Raw genomic sequence first — 19,770 nt, forward strand, 5'->3', positions numbered from 1 at the left:
CCTAACGCAGAGCAACCTGGTGCACTACAACAACAGCAGCGGGCCTTTCGCCAGTAAGGTAAACGTTTCTATGGTAACAGCGAGTTGGACCAATCAGCAGACGTTGCTGCTACGCTTAGGATTGTGGGTAGTGTTTTTTTTTTTCATAAGATCACGGATAAAACATGTTTTTCTTAAAACAAGGTTGATTTCATACGAACTTATAGCTTCTACAGGAGCAAAAACCTTTGTTTCACAAACTCATAGCTCGTGGTCAGTCTACCTCGGATGGTTTAGACATTATGGCTGATAATCTAAATCCTTATTGAGAAATACTGTTGATCGGAAGTTCTGAATCCCTACTCCGCGTTCCGGAAGCAGGAAGTGTGACATAGGCCTATGGGGTAAGAAAAATTATGGGTGGGGGGGGTGGGGGTGCTCGAAGGGGGTCTCGTCCAGGGTGTAATTCAATGTAGATCCGCCACTGGACGCGACAACAAATAATCGTATGCACTCACCTAATTAAGAAAAATAATCCAAGATATCCGTCCTGATGATAGTGTGTAGAGCGCGCTGTCACAGCTTGGGAGCAAGCGTGCCGCACAAGCCCTGAAAAGTGAAGCCAAAACGTCTCGATCGCCCCCTGGTGACTGGTCCTAGTAAAGGTCATAAGCCCCGCCTCCCCGTGTTAGTCAACGGGACGTGAGACCAACTAAACAATTAAAATACACTTCAAATATCTTTTTTCCAAAGGTGGTTTCTTTCATTTGCTGTTGTTTTTATCACGCTGATGTAAGAACAAGTGTCTGTTTCAAAAATAAGTTGGTTTTTAGTTAGTTACATGATGCGGTGGTGTAACGTCATGATTGACAGCTGTGATTGACAGGTTCTCTGAGCGAAGTAGTCACTGAAGCACCACGGACATTTTTTTCGGGATCTTCGGAGGACTGAGGAGATTGTATTTACTTTATTTTAACAAGCCTCTTGTCATACTGCAATCAATTTTCAAAAAAGTGTGCAGAATGCACTCTCCCGACGAGAGTGAGGGCGGAGTGTTGATTTCGCGGCTTTACTTCCTGCTCACGACTGCGCAGGTCTGGTCCCGAGATCGCTACTGCGCAGACTCAAGTTCCAATATGTCAGCGCCATATCGGGACACTGGCGGCTTCAGTTCTCATCAATGGAAGAAAGCGAAGGGGCGTCGTCCATCTTTTTTTACAGTCTATGCTTGGGAGGGCGAATCCTCGCAACTCAGGTAAGCTGCACGGGACAGCGTGAAAACAAACGACCTATCAAAAGGCGAGAAAGCGAAAGAGGCTGGGCATCGAGTCGCTGTGGGTTATATCCTCGCGTCTCGGTCTGCTTCATGACGTGACTTTGTTGTTATATTCTTCTCGATCTATCTAGCTGGCGCAGCGATTATCCACTAGTGCTTTGCACTGCCTCTGGCGGTCAGTAGGAATGAAACAGAACCGAAACTGAAAGAAAAAGGGAAAATGCAAGGCAACAACAAAACCAAACGGCAGAAAACAAGTTGCATCCTCGCTCTCTATCAGCGTCCTTTTAACTGCTGGCGAGGAACTCGATTGGCTGCGGTGGAGGTGGCGTCACGCCACTGATAGCGAACGATAGCCCAGCAGCAAATGGGAGGTGAAGCGAACCTAAGAGTGCGACAGAGAGAGAGAGAGAAAGAGAGAGACACACAGGCACGCGCAACCACGCAGGGACGTAACAATGCAAAACGTACTCTGTTACTAACGTAACCTCGGTTCTCTCTAGAAGAGGGAACGAGTACTGCGTAAGATATCTTACGCTAGGGGAAAATCCTTTTTCCGCGAGATATTGAAGCCAAAAATTATCCTTAATTTTTCAATAATGCAAAACGCGTTGCGGCAGCATACAGACATAGGCGAGGCAGCTCGCGCGCCTATTGGCTGTTCTGCGGCAACTGCAGCAGCCTATCGAGCGAGGCCTGGCGTGACGCCACACCCAATGAGGGTGCTTCGCGCCCGCTGCGTCACATCCCGCCGAAACGGGCGTAGTCTAGGCCTATAAATACAGCTCGCAGGCAGCTAATATCTGGTTTTTCATCATCGAAGCAACCAGAGCGTGTGCATGCACGGCAAGATACGCAGTACTCGTTCCCTCTTCTAAAGAGAACCGAGGTTACGTTAGTAACCGAGTATGTTCTCTTACGAGAGGTCTCTCGTACTGCGTAAGATATCTTACGCTAGGGGACCCAATGCAAGACGCCGTGCGTGCAGGGATCGGACACCATAGACCCAAGGGCGAAAGCCCGGGATTCATATAGTGCACAATCACCCAGGGAACTCACAGGGAGTCCGGGAAGAGGGAGGGGCGAAACCGCACTCTTCCACACATAGCAGCGTCGCTTAGACGCTTATTACATCATACAGACAGGGCAGGGTATGGCCTGAACTGATGGAGAAATGTGGGTCTTACACAATTTGCCCAAACACATCTTGTGCTATTATTTTACACTGTCGATCATTGAGCTGCGCTCAGCAGACACAGCATTCTGAGCTGATAGCATCAGGACAGACAATACTGGTTAACTAGACCGACAGCAGCCTGGCCTGCAGGGCGGGAACCTCTAGGTAATAATAATAATAATAATACATTTAATTTTAGGCGCCTTTCAAACCACCCAAGGTCACCTTAAAAAAAAAGTTTAAATAAAATAAGTAAAATAACATTAATGTCTAAAAAATAAACTGTTAACTGCTATTAAAAGAATTTAAAAACAACTAGTTAGCTAATGCTAATGAGGTGGAGGGGTGCTTAAAGTTTATAAGCTGACTTGAAAAGATGGGTTTTGAGAGTGGTTTTGAACTGAGAAATAGAGTCTATAGCACGAATATGAGCGGGAAGAGAGTTCCAGAGTTTTGGTGCAGCATGGGAGAAAGCCCTTGCTCCCATTGTGGAGAGTCTGATGTCTGGTGTTACCAGTAATCCTGCTGATGATGAACGAAGTGTACGTGAGGGTATGTAGGTCTGTAACAGTTCTGTGATATATGGAGGGGCGAGGTTGTGCAGGGCTTTGAATGTCATTAACAAGACTTTAAAGCTGTTTCGTTGTGATATTGGGAGCCAGTGCAGTTGTATCAGCAGGGGTGTGACATGGTCGGTAGACTTGGTACGGGTGATGATGCGTGCAGCTGAATTTTGGAGAAGTTGGAGCCGGTGGAGTAATTTATTGGGGATTCCTTGCAGGATCGCATTACAATAGTCGATGCGAGAGGTCACCAGGGTGTTGACAAGGACTTCAGTGGAGTGTTGCGAAAGTGAGGGGCGCAGCTTTGAAATGTTTTTGAGGTGAAAATAAGCCGTCCGACAGATGTAATTGATGTGTTTGGAAAATGAAAGGGTACTGTCCAAAATAACTCCCAGGCTCTTAACCTGTTTGGAGACTGGTTGTAAAACCTTATAAATGTAGACGGGGAGGCCCAGCCCGCCGCCGTACAAATATCTTGCAAGGCAATCCCACTCGACCAGGCCCACGAAGAGGCCATGCCTCTTGTGGAGTGCGCTCTGACACCCAACGGGCACTGCATGCCCTTAGAAGCGTATGCTAGCGCAATAGCATCAACTATCCATCTGGATAGGCTCTGTTTCGACGCGGCTAGTCCTTTAGAGCGCCCACTGAACGAAACAAAGAGCTGCTCTGTCTGCCTGAAAGCAGACGAGCGAGACACATAAGCTCGCAACGCCCTGACTGGGCAAAGGAGGCTTGCGTCTCTTTCCTCATCAGGGACCGGTAGGGCTGACAGGGAAATGACCTGCGCCCTAAACGGTGTGTTGAGGGATTTTGGAACATAACCGTGCTTAAGTTTGAGTATAACCCTAGAGTCATTCGGCCCAAATTCCATGCACGTCGCGCTCACTGAGAGCGCGTGTAAGTCCTCTATGCGCTTCACTGAAGCGAGAGCCAGCAGAAACACGGTCTTGAAAGACAGATGTTTCAGATCAATCGTCTGCAAAGGCTCGAATGGGCCACCTTTCATGGCTTCCAGTACCGTAGAAAGGTCCCATACAGGGACTGAGGGAGGTCTGGGAGGATTCAGTCTCTTAGCCCCTCTAAGGAAGCGGATGACTAAATCGTTCCTTCCTATCGACTGACCAAGCGTTGTTCTTGAGAACGCTGCTATAGCCGCCACATAAACTTTGAGCGTGGAAGGGGTTCTACCCTTATCCAACAGCTCTTGTAGGAAGGAAAGCACCTCCGTCACTCCACAGTCTGTGGGTGACACGCCACGGGCTGTGCACCAGCCCGAAAACACTGACCATTTCGAGGAGTAGAGATGTCTCGTAGACGGAGCTCTAGCCTGCGTGATCGTGTTTATCACTCTCTTAGGGAGCTCAGCATGTACCCGTTGATGGCCCAGACATGAAGGGACCACAATTCCGGGTGAGGATGCCAGATCGAGCCGTAAGCCTGAGAGAGGAGGTCTCTCCTCACTGGCACTGGCCACGGGGCAGTGCTCGCTAGCTGCATCACAGCTGGGAACCAGGGCTGGTTCTTCCAGAGCGGCGCCACGAGCAGCACTGAGCATCCTTCTTCCCTGATCAGCTCTATCACCTGAGGCAGGAGAGAGACGGGGGGAAAAGCATAGAGCGGGCGGCGGGGCCATACATGAGCCAGCGCGTCCCTGCTCTTGGAGAAAAACTCCGGGCAGTGAGCGTTTTCTTGAGACGCGAACAGGTCTACTTCCGCTCTGCCAAATTTCCTCCACAGCAGTTGGACTGTCTGTGGGTGTAGAGACCATTCGCCTGCCGGAACATTGTTCCTGGACAGTCTGTCTGGTCCTATGTTTAGGAGTCCTGGCACGTGCGCTGCTCTCAGCGAGCGCAGGTTGCACTGAGCCCACACCAGGAGGCGTTCTGCTAGCCTGTGCAGGTTCTTGGACCTGAGGCCGCCCTGGCGATTTATGTAGGACACCACAGACATGTTGTCCGAGCGGACCAGGACGTGGCGTCCTCTTATTTGGGGACAAAAACGCGTCAGCGCGTTGTCTACTGCCAGCATTTCGAGGCAGTTTATGTGCAGGAGCTTCTCCCGTTCTGACCACTGGCCGAAGAACGGTCTGCCCTCGAGCAGCGCTCCCCATCCCGAGGTGGATGCGTCCGTAGACACCACCTTCACCCTCGAGGAAGTCCCCAGGCTTACACCTGATCGGTACCAGTCGTCCGCTTTCCAAGGTTTCAGAGCTGCCACGCACTTCTGATTGACCTTGAGACGAAGCAAACCGGATGTCCACGCTCGGCGTGGGACTCGCGCTTTCAGCCAGAACTGCAGTGGGCGCATGCGGAGTAGGCCCAGCTGGAGCACTGAGGATGCTGAGGCCATGAGACCCAGCATCTTCTGAAATTTCTTGAGCGTGACAGATGCGCCGCAGCGGAAAGAGTTCGCTGCGCGCTGAACGTCCACCGCGCGCTGTGGTGATAGTCGCGCTATCATAGACAGCGAGTTCAGCTCTGTGCCCAGGAAAGATATCGTCTGACTGGGGGACAGAGAGCTCTTCGCCCAATTGACTCTGAGACCCAAATTCTCGAGGTGATCGAGTAAAATGGTCGTGTGCTCTATGAGCACTGAGCGAGATTGCGCTAGAATCAGCCAATCGTCCAAATAGTTCAGTACTCGCAAGCCCTTCATTCTGAGGGGTGTGAGTCCCGCGTCCATGCACTTTGTAAATGTACGGGGTGCCAGGGACAAACCGAACGGCAGGACTGTGTACTGATATGCCTGGCCCTCGAAGGCGAATCTCAAAAATCGCCTGTGACGTGACGCTATTTGTATTTGAAAATACGCGTCCTTCAGATCTATTGATACGAACCAGTCTCCTCGGCGAATCTGCGCGAGGATTTTTCTGGTCGTGAGCATCCTGAACTGTCGCTTCACAAGCACTTTGTTCAGTTGCCTTAGATCTAGTATGGGTCTGAGACCCCCGTCTTTTTTCGGTACCAGGAAGTATCTGCTGTATAGCCCTCCTTCGCTCTGAACTTGAGAGAGAGGCTCTATGGCCCCTTTGCTCAATAGTTTCGCCACTTCGGCTTGAAGTAAATGTGCTACTTCTGTTTTTACCGTGGTCTCGACGCGCGCCGTATAGCGGCGAGGGCGCCGGCGAAACTGCAGCGAATAGCCTCTTTTTATAATGTCTAGCACCCACTTCGAAACCCCGGGCAGCTTTGCCCATGCATCTGCATGAATAACTAGGGGTTGAATACGAAGCGCGCTCCGTTCGCTCAGCGATGGAGAGGCTTCGGTGTGCTGTAACACAAGCGTCGCGCTCGTGACATTTGAGGCAGGGGGCGCGCTGATAACAGCGGGCAGATTGCCCGCGCTCGACTCCTCTGCGGCGGTCAACCGAGAGGGGGAGGGTTGGGCGAGTCCCGTAGGAACTGTCATGTCTGTGTGTGGATGTGGGCGCGGGATAGCGGGCACATTTATAACACCGAAAGCATTTTTCGCTTGAGTGAAGCGAATGCCTGTTGGTTTCGTTTTTACAGAAACCGTGAGACATGCATAACATAGTGTGTGTGGGCACTGGGTAGTGGGCACATTTACCACGTTTGATGCGCAATCGATCTGAGTCGATTTTATGTGCGCGAGCCTTGTGTGACAGGCTGTGCTTGTGTGTAGTGATGGGCACTGGGCAGTGGGCATTCTTTCTACACATAAAACACCATCGGCCGTGGCCGGGACACCAGAAAATACACTCTCTTGGGGATTTATCTGGGTAGCCGTAAAAACAGGTTTTGTGTGCAGGCAAGCGGGCAACAGAACCGGCTTGTTGGCTGCAGAAAAAACTGGACCAGTCACATTTGCTGGAACTGGACGAGCGAATAGCTTTGGTGGAAGTCCGGCCGCAGCGGGACTCGAACACCGTCGTTTTCCTAGGCGTGCTAGGACGACTTCGGGGCCTCGGGCTTTACCACAATCCTAGGCCGCGGGCCGCGCATGGTGGGGTGGCGGCCGGATGAGCGGGAGCGCGGTCTCGTGCCTCGGGCCTGGCGGCGCTGCGAAGTGGCGGCAGTGGGCGGTGGCTGGGGCTGTGAGCTCTGTGCAGACGGTTTCGCACGGCCTGCTGCAGAGCTGGAGCGCTTCGGGAGGAAGTTCTTCATAGCCTGTGACGCTTTCTGTACCTCGGCGAATCTCTCCGCAAAGTCCTTCACGGAGGATCCGAAGAGGCCGACGGGAGAAAACGGGGCGTCGAGGAACGCGGTGCGCTCGGACTCGGCCATCTCCGAGAGCGTCAGCCAAAGGTGCCTCTCAGTCACAGTGAGAGAGGCCATAGTTCGCCCAATGGCCTGTGCCGCGGACTTAGTGGCACGGAGAGTGAGGTCCGTGGCGCTCCTCAAGTCTGGCACGCAGATCGCTTTAGGTCCCTTCTCATCCAGCTTTCGGAGGAGATCGGCCTGGAAGATCTGAAGTGTGGCCATGGTGTGCAGCGCTGACGCAGCTTGCCTGGCGGCAGAGAAAGCGCGGCGGAGCAGGCTCGACGTCGTGCGGCAAGCTTTGGAGGGTAGGGCCAGCTTAGCGCGCCGTCCAGCGGAGGGCGGGCATAAGTGGGCCGCTATCGCCTCTTCGACCGGCGGCAGCGAATGGTATCCCCTGTTTTTGGCATCATCAACTGCAGAGAATGACAGAGAAACAGATGGACGCACTCTAGCTGAATAGGGGGCGTTCCAGGATTTAGCGACTTCTTTGTGTAACTCAGGAAGAAAGGGCGCTGGTCTGGACGCAGGTGAAGCGCGCTCCCCAGGCAGGAAAAAGCCATCCAGCCGGTTGTGAGCGGGCTGCTCGGGCGAAGACCACTCGAGGCCGAGGCTCACCGCGGCCTGTGCGAGCACTCGCATGAGCTCCGTCTCGATGGACGCTCTCTTGCCTGACGAAGTGCAGGCAGGGGGCGCGAGATCCTCAGAGCTCGCCCAATCCTCACTGCCTGATGCCAGGATAGAGCAGGAATCCTCTTCTCCCAGCAGGGCTTCCTCGTCAGCGATGTCGACGGAAGCGGCGGCAGACAGCGGCCGCTGTCCGTCAGGAAGAGAGGCTGACGAAGCCGGTGAAGCAGGTGGGCGAACCGGCGAGCTTTGGCGGCTGGGGGAAGGTTCCGGGACCCGCTGGGCACGGCGCTTTTTACGGCGCGACACCGCGGCGGGCGGGGGAGCAGTCTCGGCGAAGAAGGCCAGGCGAGTCCTCAGTGTCGCCATGGGCAGTAGCTCGCAGTGAGGGCAGCCGCTGTCAGCAAGCGCGAGAGCTGCATGTTCCTCACCCAGGCGGAACGCAGATCACATGGCGGTCCCCGTCGCTGAGTGTGGCTATGCACGAGCCGCAGGAAGGCATCTTTAAAAAGACGCTGCTCTTTTAGTATGTGTGTCGCGGTAGCAACACACACACACACAATACAGAGAATGAAAAGGATATAGGCGCCGGAAAGCGCAGCAGGAAGGCAAGGAAGGCGGCGCGGCCAGTGACTTCAGTGACTCGTCCCGCTGAAGGTGCTCTCTCTCAACGGCGCGGCTTCTCTCCAGCTCCAGCGATGCGTGTGCTTCGCTTGAAGGATGAAAAATCAGATATTAGCTGCCTGCGAGCTGTATTTATAGGCCTAGACCACGCCCGTTTCGGCGGGATGTGACACAGCGGGCGCGAAGCACCCTCATTGGGTCTGGCCAGGCCTCGCTCGATAGGCTGCTGCAGTTGCCGCAGAACAGCCAATAGGCGCGCGAGCTGCCTCGCCTATGTCTGTATGCTGCCGCAACGCGTTTTGCATTATTGAAAAATTAAGGATAATTTTTGGCTTCAATATCTCGCGGAAAAAGGATTTTCCCCTAGCGTAAGATATCTTACGCAGTACGAGAGACCTCTCGTAAGAGAACGAATTTAGCCAACTAATTTGATTTATATTCTTTTGGTTTCTCTACCCAATATTTACAAAAATTACAAATGCAATGAATATACAGGTATCGTGCTCAGTATCAATGAAAGTAATAAGTATGGATGAAAGTATTGGTATCGGACTCGTTCTGGAAAAAGAGGTATTGTACATCCCTACGTAGAATATAACCGCACACAGAGCACACTATAGCAGCACCTAGCTATCCACCTAAACCGGCTTCATGGTATATGCCCATGGTCCATATTTTCCTCAGTAGTTGTCTTAAATTGAGGGCCAGCTGAATATGTTTATACCGTAGTGTTCATGCAATAGTATAACTCATCCTTTTTTAAGATTTTAATCAGGCAGTCACTTTCCTACAACTGGCACCCAGCCTGTGCTAATGACCAATAGTGATGATGAAAGTCAGTTGAGCCACATGTCCCATGATGATTATAGAATGACCTGTTGCTTAATTCAACCAAGATGTTCTTTACTACTATTGTAATTAATGTTGATTAATAGTGTGTGTGTGCAACTAATAGTAAGTTTTATTCCCTCTTCTGTATTTGTGAATTTTTTAGCCTCTAGCCTGTCTTAAGCTGTAGCATGTTATGGGCATGCTGCTATCTGCTTGCTAATCTTATATAGCTACTATTGAAATATATTTCTAGTACTGTATATTACAATCCTAAAAGCTGAATGTTTGTTATTAGACTATTGACATTTATAGAGTTTCTTATGTAATCCTTGGTGTTATATTTTTTTGCATACATATATTTTATATAGCATTGTTTCTTTCATCTAAAACCACACCTACACACCTTTAAAATACTCTACTTGCATCTATTAAGTTTGTGAAGACTTTATTATATTATTATTAAGAGTGGTCTGTGCATATATATTTCCTCACCAATTGAACATAATTTTTTCGAATCGAACATTCTTTGGTGATTGCTAATAGACCTAATATCTTTACTAATATCTAATGACTTTACATAGTCATTGAAATGCTACAATCTTTAATATGGTCCTTAAAGCCGGATGATGCTAATTCTAAAGCAATAATAATGTCCATACTGTTGTAAAGTTTTTCTTTCTTCGAAGCAGAGACCAGGAGACAGTTGGGATCGCGTTCAACAGAAGTTATTCTTTATTGAGAACTCCGCTGTACGTGGCTGCAGTACTTCCAACATGATAAAGTATATAAATTTACATGGTGTCTTATAGGCATTTTAGGAGGAAGGACTTTTGAAGGTGGAGACAAATTCAAACAAAGCATGTAAATGAGTATACAGGTTAAGGAACCCGCCCCAGACCGGCAGTTTCAATCCAATCAGCATAACCACTCAAATGCATATGTGCTAATCCAATCAGCCAAACGATTCAACGTCTGGACTGTGGCTCTTGCTCCAAGAGCCATTAAAGACAATAGGTTAGCGTCTCTGTGATCTGACTCATTTAACTTACAAAGGAAAAACAGGTCGGGCAGGAATATCTTGCTGTAAACTCAATCACTCTCTCAGTTTATATACACTATCTAAATTAAAACCTCAAATGCTAAAATCAGTATTCTTCACCGTGATGTTATGTAAGGAAGCATATCTGAAATAGATTCTTAAATTTGGAATCCTTCAATACAAAGTAAAGAGACTTGTGCAAGAGTTCATCCCTGTGGTAGAATTAGCACATAGCAAAGACCTGCACACATTTAATATTCTACAATATCATTGATCTGCATGCACTGACACCATTATATTAGAACTGAACTGAGCTGGATGATGACATCACTGTTTTCTCCAAAGCGGCAATATATAAATATTTTAACTAAATTAATAACTTTTTTACAACAAAAATGAACCATCACTGAACTTACTTAAGCTGGACTATGATGCTATTTTCTTCTAAATCTGCTGTACAGCAGAAACAAACTTTGTTGCATTATATTCCTGTTATCACTGTGAAGCTGCTTTTAAACTACTGTAAAAAGCACTATAAAAATAAAGGTGACTTGACATAATGCCAGAGCACAATGGAAAACAGTTAATTGGGGCTCCAGGAGGGTAAATCATTGTTAGTCTGAATCTCCAGGAATATTGGATGATCCATTCTTATTACCAGATCCCATCAGAAGATGTCTATGCCAAAACCATTTGGCAGAATTTTGTCTGATACCCGAAACCAGTTAACAGCAAGTCACAGAAAGTTAACTTGAAACTCTATCAACTGATAGGTTGACAGAGGAAGCCAGGAAAAACAGAAAACAGGAGATAAAGTGATGGTTATAAAAAAGTAGCTGTGTTTATTGAATTATCTTTTTTCAATGCCCTGACTTTGTCTGACCAGCACAAATACAACAAACTGTTATTTTACCAAACTGCTGATGACAACAACATTTCATTAAACCTTGAAATTGCGAAATTCCCTATTTTCTCTTATTCATAAAGACAGACATTCCATGAAACCCCACAATCATAAAATTAATCAATAGGAATCATAGCAAGAGCAAGGACCAAGCCTCTACCTCATCAAATTCACTGTCACACAATAAATAAAGTACAGCCAACAAGAGATCATAGAGATTCATGTTATGATCTAATTTAGACGACATGTTAGAAAGTCAACAGAATTGACGAGATCTCAAAGAGCTTCAAAGGACGAAGCTGGACGATTTGCTGATGTCAACGTTGTGGATCGAGTGGCCCATAGTGGCGGTGGGATTATGGTATGGGCAGGCGTATGTTATGGACAACAAACACAGGTGCATTTTATTGATGGCATTTTGAATGCACAGAGATACCGTGATGAGATCCTAAAGCCCATTGTTGTGCCATTCATCCACGACCATCACCTCATGTTGCAGCATGATAATGGACGCCCCATGTTGCAAGGATCTGTACTTAATTCCTGGAACCTGAAAACATCCCAGTTCTTGCATGGCCAGCATACTCACCGGACATGTCACCCATTGAGCATGTTTAGGATCCAGGTCCTGCCAATATCCAGCAACTTCGCACAGCCATTGAAGAGGAGTGGACCGACTTTCCACAGGCCACAATCAACAACCTGATCAACTCAATTTGAAGGAGATGTGTTGCAATGCGTGACGCAAATGGTGGTCACACCAGATACTGACTGGTTTTCGGACCCCACCAGACCCCCACAATACAGTAAAACTGCACATTTTAGAGTGCTCTTTTATTGTGGCCAGCCTAAGGCACACCTGTGCAATAATCATGCTGTCTAATCAGCAATTTGATATGCCACACCTGTGAGGTGGATGGATTAGCTCGGCAAAGGAGAAGTGCTCCATAACACAGATTTAGTCAGATTTGTGAACAATATTTGAGATAAATAGGCCTTTTGTGTACATAAAAAAGTCTTAGATCTTTGAGTTCAACTCATGAATAATGGGGCAAAAACAAAAGTGTTGCGTTTATAATTTTGTTCAGTGTATGTTGTAAATTAGAATTGGGCAATTCTGGCTCTTAAAATCCACTTTCCTGCAGAGTTTAGCTTCAACCCTTTTCAAACTCATTTGCCAGTAGCTGTCTAGTAAACTTGAAGATGTTGATTAGGAAGCAGTGGTACTAATTTCTACAAAAAAGGTCATGAAACTGAAACCCTGCATACATATTTGCACCACACTTTGACCTATTTCCAAAGAAATTAATGGTACTAAAAAAAAAAGTTAACAGGAGCAATTAAGTGACTTCGTATTCACCACACTGCATGAAAGATCTAGGCACTCTAAAGATTAACCTGTGCAGTCATCCATTTTTTATAACGTTCAAAGAAATGGAGACAGAGACATCATTAATAAAATATGGCCCAGAAACTGATACGGTTGCTAAAAATTTCCACAGAGCTCAATGGAGTTTTATTTTATCTGTAGGAGGCCTTCCATTTCAATGTTTTATGAATACTTTGTATTATTCTAGCTAAATTTAATAGTTCAGGCAAAAAGTTCAGGATTCAAAACTACACTGATTGCTTCATTGCACCAGTCTTTAATTCCATATTTTAAGACTGTTATCTTTACAAAAGGTTGACTATCACATATCGGTGTAAGACACCTGGCATGCATTATATATGACATCACATGACCTGTTTTGTCGACATTATTGTAGAAAAAGACACTGCTTATGTCATTGTGAAGAGGAGAGCAAGACTGAACATGACATTTATAGCGAAGACGTTTTATGATCTACATGCATCTACACTGGAAGGGGAAACAATTGATTTCAATATTTTCAGAGGACGAGTGGTACTAATAGAAAATGTGGCATCACTCTGAGGGACGACCACCCAGGACTATATCCAGCTTAATGAGCTCCAGAGCAGATATCCTCACCGACTTGTGGTCCTGGGCTTTCCCTGCAACCAGTTTGGATACCAGGTTTGTAAATGAGGAAGTGCAACTCACCTTTTATTCACTATTTTAGTTACACTTAGTTCTACATATGTATTTTACTTGTGGGCTCAGTGTCATATAAATGGTAAATGTAACTATTCATGCTGTTACTAGTATTGATGAAGAACTTTGTAGGAATATTGTACATCATTTTTATTTTTATTGCAATCACTGAATTCTGCCTACTTTTTCCATTTTGTCATTTTCCAGGAGAACTGCTCTGATGCAGAAATTCTAAATTCCTTGAAGTATGTACGTCCAGGTGAAGGGTATAAGCCTGCGTTCACCATTTTTGAAAAGTGTGTTGTAAATGGGAGTGATACACATCCTGTCTTTTCCTACTTGAAAGACAAGCTTCCTTATCCAGATGATGATCCTATGTCACTTATGCAGGACCCCAAATATCTGGTCTGGAATCCCATCAGTCGGAATGATATTTCATGGAATTTTGAAAAGTTTCTAATTGGGCCAGAGGGTGAACCCTTCAAGAGATACAGTAGAAAGTTTCAGACTCTCAATATTGAACCAGACATTCAAAGACTGCTGAAGCTGACATCAAAAACACATTAATTGATCATGTGTCATAATTTAGTGACTCAATTACAACAAGATTGACAATGGTTTTTAATTCACATTATCTTCCATGTTAGCAACATTGTGGCATCATCTCGCTTTCTTTTATATTACTTAATGAGAGTGACTCACCAAAATGTAATAGGGTTTCACCTGAGATTGTATATATGAAAGAATTATAGATGATGCCATTAACAAATCCTCTGTAATGGAAATGCCTTAATAAAATATTGATCAACGCAATGGCGGTTCTGGCTTACTGGACTTGGTTCAATAATATGACTTTGCATCAATTGTCTCACTGAACATTTTATCTTTGTCTAAAGTGGCGTCTACATGCATAATGTATTGCAAGACTGGGATTGTGCTTTTATACAACAGTTTGACAAGAGTATGTAAATAAATAAGGAAAAACAAAGTGATACACCCAAAACTTCGTAATTCAAAAACGTCACTTTAGAACTAGAAACTAGAAAGTCTCTGGCTGCTTCAGGAAAATCATAAGTAAGAGAGAGAGCGAATGAGAGAGAGACTAAGGGTACCAACTTGATCCTACAGAATTAGTCAATTACAGGCTGATCTCAAATCTGCCTTTTCTGTCAAAGATATTAGAAAAGGCAGTATCCTCACAACTGTGTTCCTTTCTTGAAAGAAATGATATCTGCAAGGATTTTCAGTCCGGATTTAGACCGTACCATAGTACCGAGACAGCTCTCATTAGAGTCACAAATGATTTGCTCTTATCATCCAATTGTGGTTGTATCTCTCTATTAGTGTTACTTGATCTTAGTGCTGCATTTGACACCATTGACCACAACATTCTTTTAAATAGACTAGAAAACTATGTTGGCATTAGTGGAATTGCACTAGCATGGTTTAAATCATACTTATCTGACCGTTATCAGTTTGTAGCAGTAAATGAAGAGATGTCTTATCGAACACAAGTTCAGTATGGCGTACCACAAGGCTCAGTACTAGGACCGCTGCTGTTCACTCTGTACATGCTACCATTAGGAGATATCATTAGGAAACATGGAATTAGCTTTCACTGTTATGCTGACGATACTCAGCTGTATATTTCTTAAAAACCTAATGAAACTTACCAATTCACAAAATTAACGGAATGCGTAGCTGATATAAAAAATTGGATGACTCGTAATTTCCTACTTCTAAATTCTGAAAAAACAGAGATTCTAATTATTGGACAAAAAACTTCCTCACGTAATAACTTAGAATACTGTCTAACACTTGATGGCTGCTCTGTTAGGTCTTCGTCGTCGGTTAGGAACCTGGGTGTGCTCTTTGATACCAATCTTTCATTTGAAAGTTACGTGTCTAGTATCTGTAAAACCGCATTTTTCCATCTTAAAAATATATCTAAATTACGTCATATGCTCTCATTGACAAATGCGGAACAATTAGTTCATGCTTTCATGACATCAAGGCTAGATTATTGTAATGCTCTACTGGGTGGTTGCCCTGCACGCTTAATAAACAAACTACAGCTAGTTCAAAACGCAGCAGCTCGAGTTCTTACCAGAACCAGGAAGTATGACCATATTAGCCCAGTTCTGTCAACACTGCATTGGCTGCCTATTAAACATCGCATACATTTTAAAATATTGCTGATTACTTACAAAGCACTAAATGGTTTAGCTCCGCAGTACTTGAGCGAGCTCTTAACGTATTATAGTCCTTCACGTCTATTGCGATCTCAAAATTCCGGCCAGTTAATAATACCTAGAATATCAAAATCGACTACTGGCGGTAGATCCTTTTCCTATTTAGCACCAAAACTTTGGAACAGTCTACCTACCATTGTCCAGGAAGCAGACACAATCTGTCAGTTCAAAGCTAGATTAAAGACACATCTTTTTGACCTAGCATTCACATAATACATTATAGACTTCTATAATTCAATGTTAGGCTGCATAGATTAGGTCAGCCGGAACCGGGAACACTTCCCATAAATCCTGATGTACTCGTTACATCATAAGAAGAATGGCATCTACGCTAATTTTAGTGTCTTTGTTTATCCCAAGGTTTTCTCGCAGCCTGCCGGATCCAGGCCGTATCCAGATCTGACGAAGGACCTTCGGCTGGACCCGATGTCAACGCAGTGCTGAAGTGCCAACTAGTCTCTCCCTATGGAGGATCCCTTTACCACTTTGGTAAAATTTGTTTCGCGTACCTACCCCGAAGTGACAAAAAAAAAAAAAATTCTGTATCAAAATTTATAAGGAAAGACAAGTACTTTGTTTAGGCTTGGTTTGTAGGGAATTACAAACCTGTGCACATATATTCAAACGCACATAACTATAGAACCAATTCTTAATGCGCATGTGAACGCCATCAGCGTTTATCACAGGTTCACGTTTAAAGTCTGTGTAGAGAGAATGATGTCGTCTTAGCGGACCCTAATTTAATAACAAATGATCGTTGCGATGGAAGCGAATCAATCAAAACTAACTTTAGCTGGAAAATAACTTTATTAAAGAACCGCTATAAAGCCAAAACAATCTCTGTTACCTTAAATTATACGTTTATCTCTTTAAAGCTGCTTTGAAACAATCTACATTGTTAAAAGCGCTATTATAAATGAAGATGACTTGACTTGACTATAAAAATCTCATACAGCAATCATGAGAACAGCAACATGAAAGCAAATAAGAAGAACCCGTCAAAGTCTAGAACTCTTGATTAGTTTGATTCCATAATAACCCAATGGATGAATTGCAAAGCAAGTGCATATTTATTATCTGGAGGGCAGGCTACATGAATAAACAGCCCGTTCTCATCCCAAGGCGTCATATACTGACGCTTTTGACATTTCGTCTACATCGAACGCACATGGCACCCTTTAGCGTCAATATGAGACGCATATAGATATGGGCCAGAAGGCACCTCCTAGCGGTCTAACCCTAACCCTACCCCAGACCTAAACCTACCCATAACCGAACAAAGCTCTGTGCGTGTCATATTGATGCTAAAGGGTGCCATGTGCGTTCGATGTAGACGAAATGTCAAAAGCGTCAGTATATGACGCCCTAGGATGAGAATGCGTTGGAATAAACAAGGTATGCAAAGTGGCGCAATGGATCGCTGGGTCCTACCACCTTGGTGAAAACTTGCTGGGACCCGAGGGGTATATATGCCTCTTGCAAAGGCTTCAGCAGATACCATTGGGTAACAGGCTTTGACCCCATAGGTGATATATTTTCCCTTCACAGAACATCACTGGAACAGAACAATACATCCACACAGAGTAAACTTGAACTAATATAAACTTCTTTTGACGAATAATTTTTACACTTTATCATATAGTGACCAGTGGTGTTGTAAATACCTAAACAGTTACATATGCCAAGTAAGGAAACATGTAAGTGGCTACATGTGGTGTGATAGAACTTTAAGACCCTAGGCATAGTTGTCTATAAAAATCTTATACAGCAATCATGAGAACAGCAACATGAAAACAAATAAGAAGAACCCGTCAAAGTCTAGAACTCTTGATTAGTTTGATTCCATAAAAACCCAATGGATGAATTGCAAAGCAAGTGCATCTTTATTATCTGGAGGGCAGGCTACACGAATAAGCAAGATATGCAAAGTGGCGCAATGGATCGCTGGGTCCTACCACCTTGGTGAAAACTTGCTGGGACCCGAGGGGTATATATGCCTCTTGCAAAAGCTTCAGCAGATGCCATTGGAGAACAGGCTTTGACCCCATAGGTGATATCTTGTCACTTCAAGGTTTAGTCGCAGAACATCACTGTAACAGAACAATACATCCACACAGAGCAAACTTGAACTAATATAAACTTATTCTTAAGATTAATTTTCACACTTTTATAATATAGTGACCAGTGTTGTTGTAAATACCTAAAGAGTTACATATGCCAAGTAAGCATACATGTAAGTGGCTACATGTGGTGTGATAGAACTTCAAGACCCTAGGCATAGTTGTCTATAAAAATCTCATACAGCAATCATGAGAACAACAACATGAAAAGAAATAAGAAGAACTCGTCAAAGTCTAGAACTCTTGATTAGTTTTATTCCATAATAACCCAATGGATGAATTGCAAAGCAAGTGCATATTTATTATCTAGAGGGCAGGCTACACGAATAAACAAGGTATGCAAAGTGGATCGCTGAGTCCTACCACCTTGGTGAAAACTTGCTTGGACCCGAGGGGTATACATGCCTCTTGCAAAGGCTTCAGCAGATACCATTGGGGATCAGGCTTTGACCCCATAGGTGATATCTTTTCCCTTCAAGGTTTGTCGCAGAACATCACTGGAACAGAACAATACATCCACACAGAGCAAACTTGAACTAATATAAACTTATTCTTACAATTAAATTTCACACTTTTATAATATAGTGACCAGTGTTGTTGTAAATACCTAAAGAGTTACATATGCCAAGTAAGCATACATGTAAGTGGCTACATGTGGTGTGATAGAACTTCAAGACCCTAGGCATAGTTGTCTATAAAAATCTCATACAGCAATCATGAGAACAGCAACAAGAAAACAAATAAGAAGAACCTGTCAAAGTCTAGAACTCCTGATTAGTTTGATTCCATAATAACCCAATGGATGAATTGCAAAGCAAGTGCATATTTATTATCTGGAGGGCAGGCTACACGAATAAACAAGGTATGCAAAGTGGCGCAATGGATCGCTGGGTCCTATCACCTTGGTGAAAACTTGCTGGGACCCGAGGGGTATATATGCCTCTTGCAAACTTTGAAGGGTTCTTCTTATTTGCTTTCATGTTGCTGTTCTCATGATCTCACCATTGAGGAACAGGCTTTGACCCCATAGGGGATTTCTTTTCCCTTCAAGGTTTAGTCACAGAACATCACTGGAACAGAACAATACATCCACACTGAGCAAACTTGAACTAATATAAACTTCTTCTTACGATTCATTTTCAAACTTTTATCATATAGTGACCAGTGGTGTTGTAAATACCTAAAGAGTTACATATACCAAGTAAGTACATGTGGTGTGATAGAACTTCAAGACCCTAGGCATAGTGAGGGTAGCCACCACCTGTGGTAGGGTACTCAAACCCGCCGCGTCCCGTCCAGAACCCACACATGCAGGTCCACAGATCGGGACGTGGGTGCCAGAGGGTGCCCCGTCTCTGAGAAAGGAGGTCCTTCCTTAGAGGGATTGGCCAGGGAGGGGCTGTCACGAGGAGCACCAGTTCGGAGAACCAAGTCCGGGTGGGCTGATGAGGCACAACCAGAAGGACCTACTCCTCGTCCTCCCTTATCTTGCACAGGACCTGTGCAAGAAGGCTCACTGCGGGAAACTTATACTTGCGGAGGCACCGTGGCAAGCTGTGCGCTAGTGCATCCAAGCTGAGGGTCCCCTCGGTCAGGGAATAAAACCAGCGGCAGTGGGATGTGTCTGGGGAGGCAAACAGATCTACCTGTGCGTTGCCAAACTGTTCCCAAATCAGCTGAACCGTCTGGGGATGGAGTCTCCATTTCCCGGGATGTGGCCGAAATCGAAATCACATAGCCGAGCGAGCCAGCGGGACAGATTGGGAAGCTCTAGCCAGGCTCCCAAAAACTGAACCAGCGGGGTCATGCGAACCCCAGACGTACCCACGATGGGGCAGCAAAGCGGAATGACCGGCCCAGACGTGGGAGGCGGAGCGTCCTGACAGAGGAGGCCAGGGAAGGACGAGCGTTCCGCGGCGACCTCCTCTGGCAGGGGTCTGGCGACAGAGGGGGACGAGAGTGGCAAGGCGGAGCGTCATATGAGATCGCTGGATAATAAGGATAAACTTGTCAGAGCTTTTGCAGTCATTGGAAAGCCAAGTTCTAAATGTCAAAATCTCCTCTTGATGTAGCCTATTTTTATTCATATTGTATTAATTCCTAAA

General features: G+C 45.5%; 1 protein-coding gene across 1 annotated transcript; it reads left to right on the top strand.

Moving 5' to 3' along the window:
- Window positions 1-12,875: 12,875 nt before the first annotated feature.
- On the top strand, window positions 12,876-13,885 carry gpx2 (glutathione peroxidase 2). The gene is made up of 2 exons (XM_079853751.1): window positions 12,876-13,275; window positions 13,501-13,885. Exons 1-2 carry the CDS (start codon window positions 12,979-12,981, stop codon window positions 13,858-13,860), a joined length of 657 nt encoding a protein of 218 aa, XP_079709877.1. The 5' UTR covers window positions 12,876-12,978; the 3' UTR covers window positions 13,861-13,885.
- The last annotated feature ends 5,885 nt before the right edge of the window (window positions 13,886-19,770 follow it).

This window comes from Squalius cephalus (assembly GCF_949319135.1).
Source record: "Squalius cephalus genome assembly, chromosome: 20".
NCBI lineage: Eukaryota > Metazoa > Chordata > Actinopteri > Cypriniformes > Leuciscidae > Squalius > Squalius cephalus.